Raw genomic sequence first — 13,297 nt, 5'->3', positions numbered from 1 at the left:
CTTAGGTGTATGTGGCTGGCGCCTTAGCCGCTTGAGCCACAGGCGCCGAGCCTGTTTTTATGCTTTTATTGGACCACAGCCACACACATTTTTCTACATATTGTCCCTGAATATTTTTGTACCATAACCACAAAAATGATTAGCTGGAACTGAGATCATATAGCCTGCAAAGCATAAAATATTTACTAGCTGATCCTTTATAGAAAAGTTTGCCAACTTTTAGATTAGATGATCTGTTAACGATACTGAATCTGCAGTTGAAAATATCCCCACAGAAAACTACAAACCCAGGTGGATTTTCTGGTGAATTTTATCAAATAGTTAAGAATGCATTAATACTAACTAATCCTACAAAACTCAAAAAGAGGAGAGAATACTTCCTGATTCATTTCACTAGGCCAGTATTACCCTGATACCAAAACCAAAGACATTACAAGAAAAGATAACTGTGGAGATAAGAAACTAGACTCTAGGGTGGCGCCCGTGGCTCAAAGGAGTAGGGCGTTGGCCCCATCTACTGGAGGTGGCAGGTTCAAACCAGGCCCTGGCCAAAAACTGCAAAAAAAAAAAAAAAAAAAAGAAAGAAAGAAAGAAAGAAACTAGACTCTAAAAATCACTACTGAGCTGACCTATCACATTCTGACGTAAAGTTAAAAAAAAGAATTAGTAGTATGTACCCGCATCTGAAGATCTGAAGAACAAGAGATAAAATGACTCACAAACAACACACCACCGAAACCTGAGTCCCCGCTTCCCTTAAGGCACATAGTAATAAGGATATCTTAAATTCCTATTGCAAAGAAAAAAACCCACCACTGTCCACAGCTCATACAATTTCTTTGCCTTCAACTGTAGGTGCAATAAGATGTGTGGCCCCTTGGTTATAACACCATTCTGACTTGCAATACAGAATAAAGGTTTGGCTATGTATTTGATGTCTACCCTGGCAACATGGCAATAATGTGACAAGAAAGCCGCTCCCCCACCTCAAAGAGACTTAGGTGTTTATAAAGTACAACATAGTGCTGTTGTAGCTCTGTTGGGAAGGGATTGGTTCAAGCAGTGGCTGTTAACAAAATGCTTTGACCTCTGAGACCAGATCTGGTTCCTGTACTACCTGAGCATTTGATGAGTACTAATGAAATGAAAGCCCACTTTGGCAGCCCCCAAAACTGAGGAAGGATCCCTTCGAAGGAGAACAGTGAACCATCATCTTACTTGAAGGACAGAAAGAGAGTCTCTTGACTCTGTGGGTTATACTATATTCGTCCTTCAGGTTACTGCCCAATAACACCTAAAGTCCAGCAAAGTTCTCTACAAAAAGACCAATGCTTGACAAGGCTGAAGGTTCCTGAGCCTCTCCACCCAAGATTCATGAAACTACCACGTAGATTTCCCCAAGAGATTGCCCCAGACAAGCAGTAGTAGTTGCACAGATCTCTTAACAGAAGCTTTCTTCAAAACTGACAAAGTTGAGACAGAAGGTTGCTTCATGTCACTACATGAAATTTTGTTGGCATGTTTATTTTTTTACCTTCCCTACCTAAATGTAAGCTCCATATCCTAGTGCATAGGCCCAAAGTAGGCACTTGATAAAGCTTTGCTACAGGAGTGTCTACCAGATGCCATCTGATTCTGGTACAGAATATTGATTACCTATTAGAACCTTTATGAAGCTGTTTTACCCAAGAGAAGTTCAGCATTTGTAGACAGCCACCAACCAGAGAGATGGCTTTTAAAGGCACAAGTGTTAACTGAAGGAGACAAGGCAACTCACAGCTGGCGTAGGACCGGCTGTCGTCCTCACACATTTTGTGCAGCTGCTGGTATTCCTCTTGAGCCAGCTCGAACCGCTGCTGTTTAATCTGGTAGATTTCTTTCTTGGCATTGAGAGCTTCTTGGGCTACAATTAAATATTCCTTCAACATGCGTTCCTGCTCTCGCCGCCACTGTTCTCGGGGATCCTCAATCTGGGTAAGCTCTGAAATCCAAAGAACAAGAACATAAGTGGCTTAAAAGTAAAATCTTCAGCCCTCCACATTGGCTCACACCTGTAATCCCAGCACTTTGGAAGCTGAGAATAGTGGATCACCTGATCTCACAGGTTTGAGACCAGCCTGAGCCAGAGCAAAATCTCATCTCTAAAAATAGCCAGGCACTATGGTAGGCGCCTGTAGTCCCACCTACTCATGAGGCTGAGGCAAGAGAATCGCTTAAGCCCAGGAGTTTGAGGTTGCTGTGAGCAGTGACGCTATAGCACTCTACCCAGGGTGACATAGTGAGACTCTGTCTGAAAAAAAAGTAAAATCTTCAGGTTGACCAATAGTCATGCATATCAATCAATATGAAAATTAATTAATTACCAGGATGCACATTAGGGAAGATTCCCAATCATGAACCTTTCCAAAGTATGTAACATCTTCGATTTACATATCTACAGTTGAGAAGAAAACTATAGATAGATGAAATAGTCCAATGGTGGAGGGAAGATAACACATGACTATTTTTTCACCAATAAATACCAAACTCTGTGTTGGAGGAGATGAACCCAAATGACCTTGAAACCAGCACAGTAATAGCTACTTATAGCCATCTTCTCATCGATTCACTGCATATGGGGGCACTAAGAACTGACTGTACCCTGGCCTGGTCTGCCCCTTCACCTGGCACCTCCCCTGCCAGGCTACCTTCCCTCCAGGCCGTGCAGTGCAGTCTTTCTCATTCCTCACTGACGCCCTCTCCTCCTACCCGGCTTCCCCATCCCCTGTTCCTGCTTTCTCCCTCTCCAGCTCTCTTGCTTACCTCCAGCTCCAGCCTTCCTCCTGTGCCCCAACCTGTCATTCCCCACTACCTCCTAAACACATCTCCAACTGGACAAATGCCAACTAATTCTGAGCCATGTGGCTGCGGCTGAACTCATTCTTCACACCAGCCTTTCACTGCCAAGAGCAGAACAAGACCAAAGATGACACAACAGACACCTGCTCCTCCCTCAGCCTTCCCACTCGCAGGAAGCAATTCCACCTATGGAGCCAACCTGGGAATCCAAACTGAGACTCACCCTCAAAAACTCTTGCTCTTCTCCCTCCCAGAATATTCCATGGGGCATCCAGAATCAGGGGTTCCTGCCGCCTAGGCATAATGATGACTGGCAACACGTCCTTCTCTCTGTGTCTCCTTAGTTCCATTAGACCCTTGTGACCTTTCTCCACAATCATCCTGCTTCCAGTTTCATCTCACGAAAACCATCCCCAGGGATTCACCAAGTTACCTCCCCAACTCTGCTGCAATTCTCTCACATAGGAAACTCTTTAAAAGCACAAAGTCCTACCTCCTTGGCCTGCTACAGGAATCCTGAAACCCACTTGCCAGCTTCATCTCTATTTTCTGTCCTTTTCCTTACAAACATCCTCTACATGCACTTAACTTTTGCAAAGTCCACAAAAATACCTGCCTAGCTCCCCTGTGCCCCAGTCAGGCTGATTCTGTCCTCTTCTGCCACAGGAAAGCTGCCTTCCTCCCAGACTTCCTGCAAGGGCACCTCTTTTCCAAAAGCTTCTCTGGCCTCTAGGCACATCTATCCCTCCCCTGCTGTGGCTATGACTACCCTTCTTTCTGCTTACAATCAACGCTTGAGTATTTTTCTATCTTTTCTGTTTCCCACCCAAACCATGAGCACCTAGACGGCAAAGGCCCAGCCTCCTAGGAGTAATACATCCTAGAACATGGAAGAACCTCGAAAACACATCAACTGAAAGAAGCCAGACATAAAAGCCGACATATTGCCTGATTCCATTTATATGAACTACCCATGAATAGGCAGCAAATGCTGGAGACAGAACACAGACTGACAACCACCAGAGGCTGGGGCAGGAGGAATGAGGAGTAAGCAGTTAACCGGAACGAGGTTTCCCTTTGGGTGATAAAAATGTCCCAGAACTAAATAACAGTGATGATTGTATAACACCATGAATGTACCAAATGCTACTGAACTACTCACTTTATTTTTTTTTAATTGTAATTTTATTTTAGGACAGTATTTTCTGAACTGCTCACTCTAAAATGGTTCATTTTATATTCCATGGATTCTACCTCAAAATGGTTAGAAAGGAAAGAAAACTTTATGTGTGTCTATTTTGTCATCCCCACACAGGGAGGTGTGCTTGCTAGGATGTTTCAAGGTAAGTTCACCCTTGGAAACACCCTCCCCTCCCGTCTATGCTCCCACTGACATCCCCTGCTCACCTTTTCACATTACTATCCTTGGGCCCCTCCTCGAAAGACTCTCTAGGTCTTAAAAGCTTATAGGTGGGCTCAGTGCCTGTAGCTCAAGCGGCTAAGGCGCTAGCCACATACACCTAAGCTGGCAGGTTCAAATCCAGCCTAGACCCGCCAAACAATGATGGCTGCAACCAAAAAATAGCCAGGCATTGTGGCAGGTGCCTGTAATCCCAGCTACTTGGGAGGCAGAGGCAGGAGAATCGCTTGAGCCCAGGAGTTGACAGTTGCTGTGAGTTGTGATGCCACAGCACTTTACCCAGGGTAACAGCTTGAGGTTCTGTCTCAAAAAAAAAAAAAAACGCTTATAGGAGGAAATAAAAAAAGTTGTAAACCCCAAAATGAGAGTCCTGCTGAGGTCAGAGTTCAGATTTAAGTGGGTCTGGAGCGGGGTAGAGTCACAACTTTTTGTAACTGCCCAGAGGTTTCTGATGTTTATTCAGCCGTGAGGCCCGCTACCCAGAGTACCAGTACAGTTCACACTGTTCTAGTGTCCAGAGGGCCAAGGGAGCCTTAAAGGCTCTCAACCCAAGTCCATTCTGGGTTCTCATCCCACTGATAACCTACACAGCTCTAATTTTATTTAATTTTTGTGGAGACAGGGTCTCACTCTGTCCCCCAAGCTGGTACAGTGGCAAAATCACAGCTTACTGAAATCTTGAACTCCTGGACTCAAGCAATCCTCCTGTCTCAGCCTCCTGAGTAGCTGGACTATATGCAGGCACCACCATGCCCAGATAGTTATTTTTTAAAATTTTTTGAGAGATGGGGGGGTCTCATTATGTCCCAAAGGCTAGTCTCCAACTCCTAGCCTCAAGTGATCTCCCTTGCTGGCCTCCCAAAGCTTGGATTATAAGCATGAGAAACCACATCCAGCCCTCCAATTTTAGTACAGTAGAACATCTATAAGTTCATCACACAAGAGACTGTAGCAAATTTGGTCAATATACAGAGGTGGGCAACATAAAGAACTAAGCCTACTGTACTGACACATACATGTGATATATGTCGGGTCTATGAAAATTAGGTCAACTTAAAGAGGGGTTCAATGTAAGGAGGTGGTCAACTATGGGGGTTCTACTATATTTGACTTCTTGGGTTCTGCTCTGTCAAGAGTTTTAAAGCTGGCTTGGCGCCTATAGCTCAACCGGCTAAGGTGCCAGCCACGTACACCTAAGGTGGCGGGTTCGAATCCCCAGCCCGGACCCGCCAAACAACAATGACGGCTGCAACCAAAAAGTAGCCGGGCGTTGTGGCGGGTGCCTGTGGTCCCAGCTACCTGGGAGGTGGAGGCAGGAGACTCGCTTGAGCCCAGGAGTTGGAGGTTTGAGGTTGCTGTGAGCTGTAATGCCACGGCACTCTACCCAGGGGGACAGCTTGAGGCTCTGTCTCAAAAAAAAAAAAAAAGAGTTTTAAAGCTATGCTATCAAGACTCAGATTCCTTGGTATTCTCAGAGGAAGAAAACAGTATGACCTCAGGGCTGGTGTCTTCACCCACCTTCCCCCAGGGCACTAGGTCATTCCAGCTATACTCATGGTGGCCAGGGAAATGATTACTTAGTGATTACTCAATTTTAAGGTTCATGGCCCCTTCTAAACTGCTAAGACTGGGCCTCACTTTCTTATGTCCCAGGGCCTAAAGAATGCGGCCAGCACGCAGAAGGGTTCTATAAGCATATGCTGTGATTCAGCGAGTAAATGAGGAAGGATGCCCATAGCAAAGAAGGGGCCAGTTGCATCAAAGGATGGGCAAGCTGGATTATGAGAGATGAGCCAGCCAGTCCTGGACCTCAGCACCAACAGACAGGCATTCCAGAAGGTTGTGTATAAAGATGCCTAAAGCGCTCAGTAAGCATCCTTAGTACCTGGCCCAGGGAAAGAAAAGGCCTGGTGATGACACCATGGTGCAGTGTGCCCAGGCCCACAGTACAGCAGAGCAGCTCTCATATGTTGGGAGCTGCTCCCCTACCCCTGCCATCAGATGGGAAATCAAGCTCAGACAGTCCAAACATCCAGATGCAAGGTGCTAGGCCAGTGAGGGCCACCAGGAGGGCTGAGGCCTCTCAGCTTCTCTTCTGCCAGGTACCCACCCTGTCCAGTGGGTGGTGGATCCACCTCATAGCTCTCCTGCCCCTAGGATACCTGCCCAGGAAGGCAGAAAGCCAGATAAGTCCTCATCCCAGTTTCCAATCACTACCACCCAGTCTTTTGCTAATAGCTGCTATTGCACCCTAGACTGGGTGCAGGCACCAGAAATCCCACTGCCTTGAGATGTGAGACAGGAAGACTCAAAAACTCAAAAGGTTGCCAGCAACCAACAGTGCAGGACTCGGTCCTGAGGATCACTCGCACAAAAGGTCACAGGAGCCACAGGACAGCAAAGAGAAAGCATCGAAACCACTCAGGTGGTTAGTATCATGCCTCTTCAGACCCCAGCTTCGCCACATTAAATAAATCAAAGGCCAGAGAATAAAGGAAGCCATGCTTTATGTTCCTGTAGTTAAATGACAATGACAGAAACACTGAAGGCAGCTTGAATGAAAATGGAAAAGAATGCGAAATGAATCCCTGCTGGGACCCAATCTCAGAAGGCTGAGGGAGAGAGAAAGGTAAGAGTGAGGAGCAGAGAACACATCTACAACAAAATGGGGCTTCAATCAGGATTTCCCAACCATGGTAATACTGACATTTAGGGTCAGCTCATTATTGGGGAGGGGGCGGAGGGATCCTATGTCACTAGGATGTTTAATAGCACCCCTGGGTGCCACACAATGGATGCCAATAGCACCTCTCCCAGGCAAAGCCATCAAAGAAACAGTCTCCAAACATTATCAAGTGTCCCTGAGGGGCAAAATCAATCCACGTTGAGAACCACTGACTGCTCCAAACAGTTCTACAAAGGAAGCTGGCACTGTAAAAGATCCATTATTTTAGATATAATATTTATACCATTTCCTCCTTTCTTTTTTTTTTTTTTGAGACAGAGTCTCACTATGTCCCCCTGGGTAGAGTGCAGCAGTGTTACAGCTCACAGCAACCTCAAACTCTTGGGCTTAAGTGATTCTCTTGCCTCAGCCTCCCAAGTAGCTGGGACTATAGGTGCCAAGCACAATGCCTGGCTATTTTTTGTTGCAGTTGTCGTTGTTGTTTTAGCAGGCCCAGGCTGGGTTCGAACCGCCAGCCGTGGTGTATGTGGCCGGTGCCCTACCCACTGAGCTACGGGCACCACCCCATTTCCTCCTTTCTCACTCACACACATATATACCACCACCAAAAAGATTTGGTATATTAAAGTTAAATATATAAAAAAAAATGAAGGTAAAGTAACCACTTATTGTTCCAAGAATGTGTAAGTTCCATTTGCAATAAACAACTTTTCATGATGAGAAGTATTTCTATTTCCCACTGCCAGAGAAGGTTATTTGTTATATTAGATATTAAAAACCGTTCATCAAACGTATTACATGCAGTCTTCAGCAAGACACAAGCAAAACACTGCTACATAACTGCTTCATTTTAAAGAACTCAGCTAATGAAAACTCCAATTACATTTACAAAACACAGTTTAATGCTGCATTGGCCAGCACTCACCATTCACGCTACATAAAGCTATTAGCATCTTTGAGATTCAACATGAAAACTCATTCTCATAAAATGCCATAAATTTGGCACTCTACTTACTATTTATGTGGTCCATGTAATAAATTCCAATTTGTTTATCATACACAGTTTCCCATCCTAAAGGAAGCTCGTCCCCAACACAATCGGCAAAGGTCAATGGCTTTGTTATCCTGCAAAATAAAATTATAAAAACAAATGTGAAAGCAAGGTCAATATAAGTTAACTAACTCTAGAATTAGGTATTAATGTAAAAGTATAATTCTCTAGTTGACTGCTTTTGCTCCAATTATTTGGTTGGAAAATTAATTCACCAGCTTTGCCGAAACAATAATCAATAACTATATTAGTACACTCATATTTAAAAAGCATTACTATATGTAAGTACAAATTTAAATACCAGGGAAAATAGATACAGTTACTAACAAAACAGGTAAAACAACCATCTTCTGCCAAACAGTATGTTTAATGAGGTGATGACAATGGAATGCAGTTCTTCCAGAACAATAGGAGAGCACCTGTGCTCTGTTCTCATTCCCTGAGAAATGTTCCCCCCACCACCACTTGCAGTTTCTACATTACACACGAACACCAGCTTCAATCCATATAAAATGCATTTGTAATATACCAGTGTTCATATGTTAATGAATTAAACATCAACCATTGACCAAATACAAAGAGCCATGCAAGGAAATACTACAATGAGATCCCCACTAACTACTTCCTATATTCCTTACACAGTAGGAATCAGAAATTTCCAATTTTGTTTTTCAGGAGAACAACAATAAAAGCACGTGTCTCTCCTTGAAGGAAATCTGATTAAGAAAACCTGGGCTGGACAAGCAACAAAGGTAAAGGGGTTTCACATTCCGTAACTAGTTTTCTCCTCCTCCACCCTATGATCACACTGATGACAGGACAGTGTCTGGAAAGCAGCTGGTGTAGAAAATGAAACACAACTATAATTGACTCTGGACAGCCATCTCTTGGACTGCTCCTATAAATGCACACTGACTGGTATGCATGGGAATCTGATAACCTAAATTTCACTAACCGAATCCTCCCACTTCTTCTGTTCAAGTCCCTGGCCCCAAGAAAGTAAGACACAAGCACAGCCAAGCCCCATGAGACCAGCATGAATTCTGAACATGTGATTTCCCCAAACTGGTTGGACAACAAAGCTGTCTGTGCCAGTAGCAGTTAGAAACTGGTAAACACCACCAGAATGACACTGATCTAACTCTTCATCATCATTTTAAACACATGGTTTTAAGAAGTTACAGTCAATATAAAAACAGACATACATAGAAGGTAATATATGCCATTGATATCCTGCTGAACACAATGCACTAAAAAATGATCACATCACAAGATCTAGTATACGCTCTCATGCCACAATGCGCCATTCCTTTACCAGTTGGGAATGGTACACTCATGGCATGGTTCCAAGTCAAGCAGGTAAAGGCAGGGTGTTTTGCATGATTCAAGACCTGCATGGGACCAAACCACAGCAAAAACAATCCTACTGGCTCGGCGCCTATGGCTCAACCGGCTAAGGCGCCGGCCACGTACCCCTAAGGTGGCGGGTTCGAATCCCCAGCCCGGACCCGCCAAAACAACAATGACGGCTGCAACCAAAAAATGGCCAGGCGTTGTGGCGGGCGCCTGTGGTCCCAGCTACTTGGGAGGCAGAGGCAGGAGACTCGCTTGAGCCCAGGAGTTGGAGGTTGCTGTGAGCTGTGATGCCATGGCACTCTACCCAGGGGGACAGCTTGAGGCTCTGTCTCAAAAAAAAAAAAAAAAAAAAATCCTACTTTAATACAAATTGAGTGCTAAGCATATATTGTTACTATTCTAGAATAAGATTTATAAATAAGCCTAGAGAAAAATGCCCAAACATAGGCACATTCTAAGCACATTTACATACATGATCTCATTTTGATTAACAAATGTAGGTAGGAAATCCATCCTTACAGCACTGCTGAGCCCAATCCAGTTATTTTACAATTCAGAACTGTTATAAAATTTTTAAAAGTTCATATTTTTCTGTTTTTGCTCAAAAAAGCAACCAGGTTATTTTAATCTATTTTTCATGAATTTTATTTTGGCTTTATGTAGAATCCATGTCTCATGACTCCATTTCCTTTGTAAACAAAGCATGGAGTTCGTGTGATCATGCACAGAATGATCAAGGCAAGGCAAGGAGGAATCACACTTCTCAAAGGCCAGTTAACTCCAAGAGCAAGTTCTCTATAAACATAAAGAAGTCATCAAGTTCTTGCACTTGGTCTCAGAAGTACACAGGGCCACCTTGTTCTCCTAGACCAGCAGTTCTCAACCTGTGAGTCTCAACCCACAGGAACTGCATTAAAGGCTCGTAGCAATAGGAAGGTTGAGAACCACTGTCCTAGACCACTGGCTCTGGGGAGAACCCAGTAGCCACATCACAAGAACAATCGAACACCCCTGTGGAGAGGCCCATATGGACAAGAACCGAGGAGTCCTGCCAAAAGCCAGTACCAACTTGCCAGCCATGTAAGGGAACCACCATAGACATGGATTCGCCAACCTTCATCAAGCCTTCAGATGACTGCAGCCCTGGCCAGCATCTTGACCATAACCTGATGAGACCCAAGCAGGATCTGCTTACCTAAACTACTACCAAATTTCTGTACCACAGAAATCATGTGAAATAATGCTTACTATCATTTGAAGCCGCTAAATTTCTGAGTAAATTATCATGTATCAACTGAAAACTAATACCTAAGCCCTGACATCCATTCATAGTTCAGCAGACACTGTAGCAGACACTTGTGGGATGATCCTCTAGTAGGGGGCAATAAAACGCACAGAACATGTTTTCCTAATCAAGAACATTAAAATGAACATCCACACTACTCTTTTGATTCATCCATCCACCTATGAGTACAGTACATCGTCAAGACATCCGTCCAGATAGTTGCAGCTTCATTGTATATACACAAATTCTGACACAATTTTCTTTTTTTTTTAGACAGAGCCTCAAGCTTTCCCCCTGGGTAGAGTCCCGTGGCATCACAGCTCACGGCAACCTCCAACTGCTGGGCTCAAGCAAGTCTACTGCCTCAGCCTCCCAAGTAGCTGGGACCACAGGCACCCGCCACAACACCCCGCTATTTTTTGGTTGCAGCCGTCATTGTTGTTTGGCGGGCCCGGGCTGGATTCGAACCTGCCACCTTAGGGGTATGTAGCTGGCGCCTTAGCTGCTTGAGCCACAGGCGCCGAGCCCTAACACAATTTTCAATGACAGCATTGAGAATGTCTAGATTTATTTGCCTATCATTCTGAAATATTTATGAACCAGAGACTTTGTGGTTCTCTCTTGGATAGCACATACTATTCAGTAGGAATATTCTAGGTATATTTTTTTTCTTTTCTTTTCTTTTTTTTTTTTTTTGCAGTTTTTGGCCAGGGCCAGGAAAGGTGTTCGTGGGTAACATGACTTCAGCAAGGAGTAAATCACTTCAAAGGAGTTATTCAGTTTCAGAATCTCTTTGACCACATCTCTACAGTGAGGAGAGCTGAGCAAATCTTAGCTCCCCTTTTATTACCAGAAGGGCAATACTGGGAGTTGGTACACTAGAGTTCTTTTGGTATTAATTTATCAGCAAGGAGCATTTTTGTGGGTTTTGGGGTTTTTATTTTTTATTTTTTATTTTTTTTGGCTGCTATTAGCTAAAAAGCACAGTTCCTGTATGTCGGGATAAGGCCAGAGCCACTGGGGAGGGATCTCAGGCTCTACTGGGGAAGAGTGAGCACCTCAGCAAGGTGGTAGGCTGCATCCTGCCACCAATCATCCCCCACTTGGCTTTCTATGCAAAAGTGCACAGCACTGAGTTTGCCAGGGCAACCCCCCTGGACTAGTGTTAAAAGTCCTCCCCATGCCAAGGCCACATAAAGTTTCTGGCTCTTTTTATTTCAACTCCCTACCACCACCCACCACCACAATCTTTTTTTCCAAGCAGATGGGTCTGTTCGTCTGCCTTCCAAAACATCACACCCATTCCAAACTGAACCATCTTGTTCTCAGTCTTTCCTGGACCTGTGGATAGGCTTCTACTCCCCTCTCATACCCCAATCCCATCTGCCCTGCAAAGATCAGCACAACTCTATACAAATTATCACTGGCAAACCCCCATCAACTGCACTGCCCAGGAGCCATGTTTGTCTTCACAATCACTGAGTCTACTGGGCACAAAACATCACTCCGGATCATGTTTATTGCATGTGTGTGCATTCTCCACATAAACAAAGGTTAGCTGTTTAGTCTCTTCACTCAAGCAGAATCCAGCAAGGATCCTGGAAAGGAAGGAAGCTTTTGAAACTAAGCTCATTTGCTTTACTCCTGAGAGAATCCTTCACATCCTCACTTCGAAGCCAAAGCCCTGGTGGCCCTACACATCCATGCCTGCAATTTTGGACAATTGGCCCTTTTGTTTAAATTACAATGTGGCTACCGCACCAACAATCATAAACTGACCTTCAAACTAGATTCATGCTTCTAGTTATTTCCTGAGGAACCAGGATCCAGACTTTTGCACAGGAAAAAGTTCAGTTTGGAGTGTTCAAACATCTTTAGGTCTGCCCAGCATCACTTGAGCAATTTTTACATTTTATTGTATGGTTTTCAAACTGCCTTTGGTAGATACACAGAACTACATGTATCTCAGAGTAGATAGTTCTATCTGATAGGAGAGTCCAGGTGGGCCTGACAAGGGAGGAACCAACTTGTAGGACTTACAGCAGCTTGGCTCACATCTGGTTTAATGCATTTTGTTTGTATTATTTTATCAAAATAAAAAAATGGAACAAATAAAAATGCTAATACTAATGTAGGGATTGTATGACCTGAATACAAAGTTCGGTGAAAAGCAGATATTGCTCTGAGTGCAGAAAGGCTAAAACCTCAGATAACCACAAGACCAAGTTGAACACAAAAAGAAAACAAATCTAGTGGAAATGAACAAAAAGTTAGAAATATGTCAAATACCACCTGTAGAAGATAAGGTGGGGTTGAGTTTTTAAATATTTTTCAGTTCTCCAGTAAAGGAGTCCATTCTTTCCCTCTTCCCTCAATGCGTTTAAGTCTTTCGGCTTCCCCACATCCATTCAGGTATTATACAAAAGCAGAGCAATAGCAACATTGCAGCTTATTCTCCTTACAACAAAGCAAAAGAGAAAGGTGGAAAGAGACACATTACTACAAGTAGCACCACAGAGAAAACAGCAGCTTATTAACAAGGGGAGGGCTCGGCGCCTATAGCTCAACCGGCTAAGGCGTCAGCCATGTACACCTAAGGTGGCGGGTTCGAATCCCCAGCCCGGACCCGCCAAAACAACAATGACGGCTGCAACCAAAAAA

The 13,297-nt window shown here is 44.1% G+C and overlaps 1 protein-coding gene across 2 annotated transcripts in view; it reads right to left on the bottom strand.

Moving 5' to 3' along the window:
- The window catches only part of WWC3 (WWC family member 3), a 146,305-nt gene that overhangs the window by 84,250 nt on the left and 48,758 nt on the right, over nt 1-13,297 (bottom strand). For both annotated transcript variants that reach the window (XM_003793098.3, XM_023515070.1), the window contains exons 2-3: nt 7,960-8,069; nt 1,778-1,981 (exon numbers count right to left, since the gene is read on the bottom strand). In XM_003793098.3, the coding sequence (XP_003793146.1) occupies nt 1,778-1,981; nt 7,960-7,975 (220 nt within the window). In that variant the 5' untranslated portion in view covers nt 7,976-8,069. The remainder of the gene's footprint in view (nt 1-1,777; nt 1,982-7,959; nt 8,070-13,297) is intronic.

This window comes from Otolemur garnettii, unplaced genomic scaffold (genome assembly GCF_000181295.1).
Source record: "Otolemur garnettii isolate 467f Iridium unplaced genomic scaffold, OtoGar3 scaffold00065, whole genome shotgun sequence".
In the NCBI taxonomy this organism is placed as follows: domain Eukaryota; kingdom Metazoa; phylum Chordata; class Mammalia; order Primates; family Galagidae; genus Otolemur; species Otolemur garnettii.
This window is presented reverse-complemented; position numbering and strand designations above follow the sequence as displayed.